Genomic DNA, 11,672 nt, shown 5'->3' with positions numbered 1-11,672 from the left:
AGGAACCACAGAGTAAACCACCAGGAACCACGGAGTAAACAACCATGAACCACAGAGTGAACCACCAGGAACCACAGAGTAAACCACCAGGAACCACAGATTAAACTGCCATGAACTAAGGAGTAAAATACCAGAGACTACAGAGTGCATTACCCTGGCAGACAGGGCCTCACCAGGAACAAGCTCTGCCCGCACAGGCGCCCCCACCAAGAGAGTGAACAAGAAATCTCGTAGTTACAGGATGTGAGCTAAATTTCTGGTTGTGTCCTTTTTCATAAAAATTCATTGATGCCACGCCATTCCCTGATTTTCCTGACCAGACAACTGCTGGGAGCAAGGAAAGTAGGTTCCCTTTAAGATTTTTTTTTTGGCCAGCTGCTCAAAACAGGCCCAAATAGCCTGTCTCAAGGCTTGCTATTATGTGGGAGTAAATTTTTTGCTGCTGATGGCTTCAACAGAACACTTAAAGTATTCCCTTTCTTTCTCTGTTGGTCAGCAGAAACAGAAGCATCGATTCCGTTGTTTTTCTCTTAAGGGAACAGGTGAAGCCTCGTTGATTTGTCTTCCCCTCGAAATCTGATTATTGATGAATATGAAATTATGCTCTTACATGTGCTGGCAATAAAAGCTGATTAGGCCATTGAGAAGAGAGCCCAGGCCTCCCTCGGGAAGGTAAAGAGAGGACATCTGCTGTTTTTGAAGAGCCAGAGACCCTTGAAGGTAGATGAGGACAGAATACAATGCTGAAATAAAGCAGATTCACTCACCAGCACTGTGTTTTATGGATGGTGACCATCCGCCCACATCCCGCACTCCCACAAATAGCACATCTCCTGAAGGAACACATCCTACCTGCAAGAGCAGGACACTCAACCAGCACCCCAAACTCAGGGTCCAGACTTATCGAAAGCCCCGACTGCTGCTTGCCTGCAAGGACCATTCATCTAATGCTGGTCCCTTCAATTAACATATGACTTCATAACAAATGATGAGGACCTGAATCTCCCAACCCCACCCCATTCATCCACAGCACCCCCCGCCCAAGCACAGAAACATAATTCCTCACATATTTTAATACTGTAAACTTCCTAGAACTTGTTGATGGTTGGTATTCTCATCAACATGAGCAAAAGAACGCATGCTAAGTTTATCTGGCTGCCCCACTCCATAACGGAAGCCTGGATAAGTTGTCTAGGCCAGTGGTTCTCACCTCTGCCCCTGAGGCCACTAGGCAACATCCAGATACATTTTTTGTTTATAAAAACAGGGGATGTACTGGCAGCTGGTGGGTGGAGGCCAGGGACGCTGCTTAACATCCTCGAGTGCACACAGCAGCCTCCCCCACAGAGCTACCTGGTCCCAGTGTCAGTGGTGTCACGATCTGGAGTCCATAAGGTGACAAATTATCAGGGTCTAGTTCAACTACAACATGGACATAAGCCTCCTAGCATATAAAGAAGGAAAAGCTGAAACCACAAATGGAAATGAAAGGACAAAGCAGATGCTGCTCTGCAAATAAGTTTTCGCCACCACCAAATGTCCCTCTTCCCACAGCATCCCTCAAGGCCAATGGCATTATATTAGGGTGAATCTATGAAGTCGCCACTTTTGTGAGTAAAGTGTGGTTGGATATTGGCAAATTCACATGGCCCCACCTACATAACTTTGTTATATTGACAGGACCCAGGCACAAGGTGGTATGTTTCCAGTTGCTCTGGCCAGAATTTTGCAGCACACTTTTGTTGAGACTGGGTCATGGATTAGAAAAGACTTGAGGCCCAAAGGACACCAATAGCTGAGTTGCCAAGACCATGCAAAGCAAAGGACACCCAAAATGCCAAACAGGGCTGTCTAATGTCCATCCATGTGAGGGGGCAGTGTGCAGAGTTACCCACCATGTCTCCCCTCAGGTGGGCCCCAACCCCCTTTCCAGTCCACGCTGGCTCCACCACCACATTTCCTGAATCAGAAGAAAGGAAGCCCTCGGCCCACCCTGTCTTCCTTCAACCTAAGCCTCCTTTCAAGGCTCCTCCAATCAGCGCTGTCTCGTGTGACTGGCTTCAGGCAGGCGATGCTGGGCCTACCTGGAGAGGCAGAGGGTAGGACGAGCAGGTAGGGAGGGTCGCAGGTGCTGGGCAGAAGCCCGTGTAGGCCAGGATCTGCTGGGCAGGGTTGTAGAGGATCTGAGGTGGAGCAGATGGTCTGTAGGCCAGCTGGGACAGAGGGACCTGCCACAGAGATTGGAGACATATCAGCTGGCCTTCCCAAAGACTGGGCACTCTCAGCCTCAAGCCACCCTTCTAGGGAGTCCTGTCCTCAAGCCATCCAATTAGGTGAGATCTGTCCTCCTATTGAGCCTGCCAGGGGAAGATGCAGTCCTCAGATCAATATCTCCAGGACTGGAACTAAATGCCTAAAAGCAGGCTTATTTTTGCTTTTTATTTTTCTGTTTGTTTGTCCCAGGGACCCATCAAGATGACTGGTTAAGCCCAGGCTCTCTTTGGTGCTTTTTGAAAAAGCAAGAAAACCACTGGTCCTTTCTCTCCAGGTACATGTAGCGTTACAGGCACCTTTCAGTGAAGCTTCAGCTACAGCAGGGAAGTTGACTTCACCGACATTCTCAGAGCTGGCTTAGTTCCCACATGTACCACCCATGGTGACCACAGCCCACGGATTTCTGGAGAAATGCAAATAACACCAAAGCATTCCAAACTCCTAGAGTTCGTGCTTTGTTAGCTCACTCAGAGGCTGTAGTTCTCAAAAAGAGAACAGGACGTAGGCCCTGATTCATAGCCACCCACCCCTTCCCTAAAGAGGACAGGCCTACAATGAACCCCACCCCAGAGGGAAGCCAATCGTTCACATGGGGTGCTCAAGGGGTTCCCAGACCAGAGGTGCATCCCTCCCTAAGAAGACAGAATCTGGGCCACACCTGACACCCCTGGGGCAGGCACTGCCATGACAGGGAGAGGCCGGGACAGCAGAGGTGCCTTATCTGAAAACTCATCACCACCCACTGAAGGTCCTGAGGAGTGGTGGTGGGGAGACAAAGGAAGTCTGGAACCTAGAACCAGGCCTCAGAGCTCCAGAGCGATGCTAACCAGCCGGGAAGGAGGCGAGCCGAGAGGAGATGGCGGTGGGAGCGGAGACTCGCCCAGAGCTGCCACTTCCTGCTGCCCACCCAACAGCCAAGGAGGGACGTTGGGGGTCAGTGCAGGAGCAGTCGCTTTGCTAACCCACCTCTCACCTCCTGCCTTACCCGACCCGGGGCCACCTTCCCTCGCTCAAACACCACCTCCACTAATCCCCCGGGTATGCAGGCATTCCCCTGGAAAGAGAACGGATTAAATAATAATTGTTATTTTTATCCCTGCCAGGCCCAGCACTGTGTGCTCTTCTAGCGGGAATTCGGCACAAATTCGCTGCACACCACTGAATTTCATTGTTTCGAGAGTTAAACTTGGAGGAGTGAATAGGGCAGCACGAAACAAGGGAGACAGAAAGAATGGAAAACTCAGGGCGAGGCCCACACTCCCAGCTGCCTTGATGCCATATCCATGAACAAACACTGTTGAGAGCCTACTACGTGCACCAGGCAGAACTGGGAGTGGGGTCTCCCATAAGGGAGCTAAATATTGTGGCGTGGCCGGCTTCACTCTGGAGAACTGATGGTCTCTTTGTCTGCAGGGGGCGCTAGGAAGCCCGGCCCTCACTTCTCGCATCTGCTCAGTCTCGCCCTGATCACTCTTACCCCTGAGCTTGGCCATGTGAGGGACCAAGAAGAGACCCCAGCTGGGACAACAGGACTGTCCACCTGCATTTCTCTATGTACCTGAGGCTCAGTGCAGACTCTTCTTCACCAGGCTGAATTGAAATGTCTGTGTATGTAAGTGTTACCACATTAACGAGGCATCAGCCTCAGGAGACCCTCTGCAGACCCCAGAGACTCCTCATGCCCCGCCTACTGGGCATACGAAATGCCTCTCTGGCACCCACATCGTGACAAGGATCTGGTGACCTACATATGAAGCCCTCACATGCTGAGAGGGCACACACAGCTTTCAGGTGGTCATGAAGGTCCTTCGTTCCTTAAAATAATTGTTAAAGTATAAAATTCGTTAAACTTATAAGAGTATCTACTAGGCAGGTGTAAAATGTTAAGAGATTACCATTCTTGCTTCTTACAACACCCTAGAGCTTGGGGCTTGAGAAAGAAAATTGTCCAGAACAGAGTTTAGACACAAGTCTATGGTCTCGTGTGACTAGCGGCCCTTCTGGGCAGCACTACGTTCCGACAGAACTCCCCCGCAATTTTATTATAAAATCTAATGAATACAAAAGCCCCTTCTGGAAAGCCCACCGGCCTGACCGCTGTCCCAACAACCTTCACCCAGGCTTGAAGGGAAGATGGAACTCTAACCAGACACATTGGGCATCCAATCTCCAGTCTAACCTCTCTCTTCTCCTAGAAAACCTGCCAAGAGAGGAAACTTTGAACTAGCTATAGCAGGAAAAGCCCCTGTACTGAGGGTTTTCACGGAAGGTTCCCTGTGGGACTCTCTATAGACCCCAGGTACCCTGACCTGGGAGAGATGCTACACCTATTGGAGCCTTTGCTGAAGGCATGGTGACCGGCGACTTTTGTCTTGTATGAGTTCAAAGACATCTTGCGACCAAGGCCAGAGCTGGGGGAAGTTGTCTGCATCCTCCAGGGTGGCAGCCAGGAGAAGGGTTCCTAGGGAATCCCAGGATCTCTCATGGTATTTTGGGTTTTATCTAGGGAAATGAAAACTTCAAGAAAATCACCGATCTCAGAAAGGCTCCAGGCTAAGCTATTAAAAATAGTCAATGACTAAAGTCTTCAGAATAGCCGAGTAGCAAGAGATCGTTCAGGAAGAGATTTACATGTGGAGGCAGGTTTTGGTTTGGCCTGTGGAGGACCTGTCTGCATGTGTGCTCTCACTGGCCTTAGAGTTAAAATAAGGCAACAGTGGGTGGCTTTCTGTCTATGAGCTGTTATGTGCACGCTTTGGTGTCTGACTGGTGACACTGTCGGGTTTCTCCTTTGCCTGTGGCACCTCTATGAATGAAAAAAGACTTGTTACAGAAGGTGCCATTCGTGCACTATGTGAGAATATTTAGTTTGAAACTAAGAGGTTCCACAGGGAGAGGGTGGGAGAAGAGGGTTCTGCCTGGCCGGCTCCATTCATGAGGCGTTTTCCCGTGGGAAGAGAACTGTGTTGAGGGCACAGCCCTGCGGGAGGGACTTAGCTAGAGCAGCCTTCACAGCACGGCCCCTGCAGTCACTGTTCCTTCCTGGAGCGGCTGACGCTTGAGGCCCAAACTCTAAAGCTCCCGTTCTCCAGAGTCTTCACATTAGAATCGACTCTGGGAAAATGCGGACTCTGGCCACCCCACCACCACATCTACCAAATCAGAGGCTCCAGTGATTCAACGGCAACTGGGGTGAGAAAAGTTGGAGACAGACACATCAGAGCATCGAGTTCCGGTTCTCTCTCTGTAGCTGAACTTCCATTTCCTAAATGGGATCATGTAACACAAGCCTGAGAGGGCAGAGGAGATTAAAGTGTTTGAACAGGATCTGCTTCCAGAAAAAAACAGTGAAGACTTGCTAACATTATAAGTATGGCTGGTGGTTTTCATGAGCCTCAGTTTCCCCATTGGTGAGAGAGGATAATGCCTGCCTCAGAGAACGTGGGCCCCAAAGCCTGGTCTGTCTGGAATGCCGTGGCTGCCCCACTCCTGGGCGGCACTACTCACCATGTCCTTGAAAGCCCCCAGGACAGCTGCTGTGACGATGCCCAGGAACAGGCCCAGGGCATTCAGCACGGTCGAGGCCCAGAGCAGCCGGTAGAGGTGGAGCACGTCCTTACAGCCGCTCACGCCCACGAACTCGTAGTATGTGGGAGAGTACTCGGTGCTGCACGTGGGGAGAGGACAAGAGCGTCACCCACGACTTCGAGGAGGTGATCTTGCCACGCATGTGACAAAGCAGGGCTGGGAGGACAGGATACTGGGACCATGTAAACCAAATCCCGACGAGCTCTGGGTCTTAGCTCATGAAGGCCCTGAGGGTCCTATTGGTAATGCTAGGGAGAGGCGTCACCCTGCTGTACCCCAAGGCCATGGCAGCAAGGAGCCTGGGTGTCCTTGTAAGGAAAGAACCCAGCCTCTGAGCAGGGAGGACAGCACCATCACTATGCCCACTCCCCAAACATAGGCTCTGCAAAGGGCAATGGGACCCCAACTGAGTCACCCTCAGAGCAAGTGGGGCGCAAAGGCTGACAGCTGAGTTCTCCCAACCCAGCCACCCTGGCAGAAGGGGTTCATCCTGGCCCTCACAACATGAAGTGGTCTGTGTAGGGCTCTGGACCACAGCTTCGTGGCCATGTACCAGCAGCCTGGGTCACAAGAATCTGCTGGTGGCAGCCACCATGATCCACACACGTGCTGCTCCTCCATTGTGTCTTGGAAATAGGATGGAACCCTCTTCCTGAGGAGGGGGATGCAGCTTAAACCCCTGGGTTTTTCAACAATTCAGGGAAGGGGTCCCCAAGAAGCAAACATTAAACTTCTTTTTGGCTTTAATGTAGGTGTTCAAGATATTGATACGAAATGTAAAAGACGATAGGGGAGTGTTCCATTCCACGAGCGAGGGGCTCAGAGCTCACACTCAGCTGTAACAACAAGTAAAAAGCTGAACAGACTGAAACATCAACTCTTCTGGGATCATCAGAGGGGCGGTCACAGGACAAACCACTGTCTCCCAGACTGGAGATACACACAGGCGGATACAGGGAGCCCAGCTCCCCAGAGCCAGCGGACACCACCATGGAACCAGGGCCAGGGTAGAAAACTGACCTGTAATGAATGGACTGCTGTGGACAAGTCCGAGCATTAACACCGGCAGGGGACCCAGTCATGGGGGGGTGAGGAGGGGTGGGGGGCATAATATCATGAGATTCACCTCCAGGAGCTCAACCAGGTTCTCACAGTAAATATCAGAGAAAAATGCCCTCAGGCTTCCAGCAGAGGGAGGGAAAGGAACCATTCTGAAATAACTAGCGTGTTCTTTCTTCTTCACAAGGCCTGTCCTCAAGCGAAGCTGGTTAACCAGAGCCTACCCTGCTGCGGTATTATCAAGGGAAATACCCAACGCCAGCCCCACTTAGCCAACTGTCCCATCAGCTAAGGGTTGAGAAGAAAAACTGAGAAACGCTGCTGAAGTTCACAGTCCAGAGGCACAGCTCACTGCTAGAGATGTAATCGTGGGGCTATTAGAATGCTTCTCCTCCCCACACCTCACTACATCACTGAGCCTCAGTTTCTCATCTGTGAAATGGAGCTGACACCCTTTCCTCACGTAAATGAGAGCTAAAGGAGATGAGGTAGATTCAGTGTCCAAGACAGGGAAGAGCAGAGAAGGAAGGAGGAAAGAGGGACAGAAGGGGGAGCTCCCAATGGTCACATCCAGGAGCAGTGGGGGTCCTGGCCATCACTGGGGCATCCTCCCCACCCCACTCCCTGCCAGACTCACCTCTGGCAGTTGTACAGGTCACAGCAGTAGCAGGTGTTGCTCTTCACCTTCAGCTGGCACTTGCTGTTCAGGAAGTGACAGGTGACCTGCAAGCAGAAAGACCTTGTCAGGTTTCAGAGACCTGACCCCCACGTGCCCACTCACTCTCACCCCCGGAGTGGACAGGCCTCCCTGACAGCCAAGCCCCAGCTGCTGTGCCCCAGTCAGTGGGGCAGTTCCCCATCCTGAGCTCCATTTCCTGACCTTCCCCTCCCTCCCCCCATTCCAGGTAAAACAGGTCTGGGAATTGGCAGGGCCCTGCCCTACAGGAGGAATTAGAGGGACAGGCTCAGCCATGCCAGGGAGCCCAGGCAGACAGCGCTGTGGGACAAGGAGACAGACAGGGTTCTGAGCATCTTGCCTCCAAGCAGAGATGCCTCTAGGTGGGGACTCCTCCAGCAGGAACCTCTCCGGGGAATAGGTAAAGGCTTCTTCAGGTAGGGATTCTTTCAGGTAGGACTCCCCTAGGTGATGGTAGTCAGGGACTCCTCTAGGCAGGGATAGTTAAGGTCTCCTCCAAGTGGGATCCCTCCAGATGGGGATCCTTCCAGGTAGGAATAGGTAGAACCTCCTCCTGGTGGGCCCCTCCAGGTAAGACTCTTCCTGCCACAGAGAGTACAGCTCTGAGGAGCCTGATCTAACCAAGCTGACCCCTGCCTAAACCACACAGAGGCCTCCCCTTGGGCTGCAAATGTTTGGAGGACATTTGACGTTAAAGAAGCAAGATTGGGGCAAAAACATGTGATTTCCTCCTTCCCTCAGCACTAATTTGATGCAGGGGCATGAGCAGTCTCACCCACATTTGGGAGGTAAGCAGGGCAGAAACTACCCCAATTTCAGAAGGAGGGCAGTGACATCTGGGGAAGAGAAGGAGCTTTTGAGGGAGGATTGTACACTGAGTGACAGACAGGGATTCGAGCAGGTTCTCCAAACTCTGTGCAGCAGCTGAAGATGGTTCCAAGAGGCAGAGCCCAGAGCACGCCAGACCCGAGAGGTCCTCAGAGCCTCTCTGGGGCTCCACTGGGTCAGGAAGCCTTAGGGAACCTGGCCCCTCTTCAGTTGTGCCTCAAGTAGCCCATTGGGCAGGTGGCCTTTCTTTCAAAGTTCTGTGGTTAACCTCTGGAAATCACCCGAATTGGTAACAGGGCACTCTGGAGTGCTTGAGAAGAGTAGTGGGAAGATTAGTTTGGAAATGGTGTGGGAAACAGTCAAAAAGGACAGTGACCAGAAACAGGCCAGTGGGAATCATGAAAATAGCCCCAGCATGACTTATACCCAGAAGGGGACTGCAGCTGGGAAGCATCACAGGTGAGACCTGGAGGACGGGTGAGACAAAAGTCAAGGGCAGGCACGGGGCAGGGGGCAGGAAGGAGAAGGGCAACGCATGGCTCTGAGCCCAGCAACCAGCTCGTGGGAAGGTCAGAGCCACAGGATGGGGAGCTGGAGTTCGAAAAACCTAATCCTAACCCTGACCCTAAACCTAGGTGTCCCCTACCAGGAGGTGTCCACTCTGGAAAGTATGGAGAGCAACAGCAGGGGATGGTGGCTTAGAGCAGGGTCAGCCACTAGGGGCCTGCAGCCAAGCTCTACATGGCCATGCATCCATTTATACATTGCCCGTGGCTGCTCTGGCACTGGAGAGACAGAGCTGAGTAGCTGAGACAGAGACTACCTGGCCTGTAAATCCTAAAGTATTACTGACCCTTTACAGAGAAAGTTGCTGGCAGCTGGTTTGAGTTGTGTGGGCAGCTTCAGCTCCAGAATCTTTGGGGAACTTATGAATCCCCATCTCGCTGAACCCTTTCCCTAGGGTGGGACCCGGCATTGGAATCTGCTCAAGCTCCTGGGATGATTGTGATGGACAGTGAGGTTGAGAACCCCTGGTGGAAGAATGGAGCTGGGGCAGCCCTGCACATAAGCTTGTCCTCAGGCCTGACAAAGGCAGTCAGGATGGGAGCCATGCTTCTCTGTGATCCTAAGAGCCGAGGGAAATAGTCAACCTTGAAGTGGACTGAACACAGCAGAGAGAGCAGGAAGGAAGGAAAGACAGCACGAGGGCCTGCAGAGGGGCAGCGGGTGCATACGGAGAGCGTGGAGAGCCCATGACTCCCTCTGAATAGGACAAGGGCCCAGGGCTCCCTCTGGCCAGGAGAAGGGCTGTGAATGCTGAGACCAGCCTTTAGAGAAGAAATGTGTCACCTCCCTTGGAGAAGGGCAGCAGGGAGCTTCAGGTCAGCCGCTCAGTGCACTATGCCTCAGCATGCAGAATGCCCTCCTCTTCCCCCATGGTTTATGGAGCACCCCCAACAATTGTTCAGAGCATTAACTACAGCCTGTGTTCTCCTGGCTACTCTTCCCGCTTCTCTGACATTTGTATGCAGTTTGAGGCTGTGTTTCGTTAAACGAGCAAATCTGTGCAGAACTGGAGTGAAATAGCCAGACAAAAGGCGCTACATGGCCACCTGGGATGGCCTGAGAGAAGATGGTGTGCCACAGTGCTCTTTGTTACTCCTGGCACTTCACTCAGCTAGAAATAGAAATGAAATCACCCTGTAGATGTCTTTGGCCCAGAGATAGGCAGTGAGTTTCTTGGCAAATGCACATGTAGTCTCCTAGCTTTTTATTACGGTGATTAAGTCAATAAAAAGTGCTCCTTAGAAAAGCCACACCCAACTCAGCAAGTAAATTTCTAGGACTGTCGTGGGTCACAGAAGACAAGTCAGCAGCTGTGATTCCAAAATAAATACAACACATAAGATATCAAAGCCAGCTCGAAATGAAGCATGAGCTACAAATGCCTCCCCTTGGCACAGAGGGAAGACATGACGAGAACTGTCAGAGTCCAAACATTCAGATTTTGACTAGGGACACAGAAAACTTTATGGGATCCACGGATGAGCAGAGTGAAACCAGACACATCAACCCATGCTCTTGCTTACCTCCGTCTGGTAAACGTCATGCAAGTATCCCACCCCACTGGTGTAAAACTGGCATCTTCCTGTGGTGAGGGGCCTTGGTTCCTAGCAACAAACACAAATGGAATATTACAGCTTCATCTCCAAATCAGGAGTGGCCAGAGGCAATTTCAGGCCTGTCTGCCACAGGCTCTGAGCCCAAAGGAGAGATGCCAAAGCCAACTAGAGCCTGCCAGATAAATAACACAAAGGAAATACCATAGCTCGTTCCAGAGTAGCCTGGCTCCTGTATCCAGGAGGCAGGTGAGTAGCATGACCCAGGGGAGCAGGCACCCTGTCCCTGCAGGCTGGGTTGACACTTCTCCCATTGGTCAATACCGGGCAGCTGAAGGGAGGTGGTTGCATGAACTTTTAAGGTGAACTCCTACGGCTCTCAACAAGAAGACCTCTTGCTTCCTGCCCCTTTCCCTAAAAGCAAAACATATTTTCAACTAGGAAGGGAGCAAGATGGATTTCAGACTAATTGACTCACTCATCCAACCAGCCAATCATCCATCTACTTACCCAACGATCCATCTACTCATTTAATCATTCAATCATCAATGCATTCATCTCTCCATCCATCCATCCACCCATTCATCTACCCTCTCTCCATCCATCCTTCTATACATACATACTCCCCTTTCCTCCCTTCTTCCTTTCCTCTCTCCCTCCATCTATCCATCCAAATAACCTTTCATCCCTCCATTTCTTTCTTTATTCATCCATCCGTCCAACCATTCTCATCCATCCATCCCCTCCCTCCCTCCTTCCATGCATCTATCCATCTACCGACCACCCAAGCATACACCTATCTATGGCCCTACCCAACTGTCCATCCATGAGTCTGTTCCCAACATTCATGGAACAGACACAGTGCCAAACTATGAATTAGTGAAGGAGACAAACTGACAATTACAAAGTGCTTATAATCATTATTGTAGAGAATGGCAAGGGGTACACAGAAAGGTAAAACGCCAATGGAACTATATAATCTGTGTTATAAAATGAGTTAGGATCAAAATAACTGTATTTAGTTTTGTTACTGTATTAATCATATTTCTCAAAGCATTCCTGCTTCTGACTTAAGAAAAGAGTATAAAAAACTACCAGTGACACCG

The 11,672-nt window shown here is 51.1% G+C and overlaps 1 protein-coding gene across 1 annotated transcript in view; it reads right to left on the bottom strand.

Moving 5' to 3' along the window:
- The window catches only part of TMEM255B (transmembrane protein 255B), a 36,590-nt gene that overhangs the window by 3,072 nt on the left and 21,846 nt on the right, over positions 1 to 11,672 (bottom strand). The window contains exons 5-8 of the mRNA XM_011379548.1: positions 10,537 to 10,617; positions 7,559 to 7,644; positions 5,782 to 5,941; positions 2,085 to 2,228 (exon numbers count right to left, since the gene is read on the bottom strand). Of these exons, the coding sequence (XP_011377850.1) occupies positions 2,085 to 2,228; positions 5,782 to 5,941; positions 7,559 to 7,644; positions 10,537 to 10,617 (471 nt within the window). The remainder of the gene's footprint in view (positions 1 to 2,084; positions 2,229 to 5,781; positions 5,942 to 7,558; positions 7,645 to 10,536; positions 10,618 to 11,672) is intronic.

Source organism: Pteropus vampyrus, unplaced genomic scaffold (genome assembly GCF_000151845.1).
Source record: "Pteropus vampyrus isolate Shadow unplaced genomic scaffold, Pvam_2.0 Scaffold363, whole genome shotgun sequence".
NCBI lineage: Eukaryota > Metazoa > Chordata > Mammalia > Chiroptera > Pteropodidae > Pteropus > Pteropus vampyrus.
Note: the sequence above shows the minus strand (reverse complement) of the source record. Positions and strands in the feature narration are given on the sequence as shown.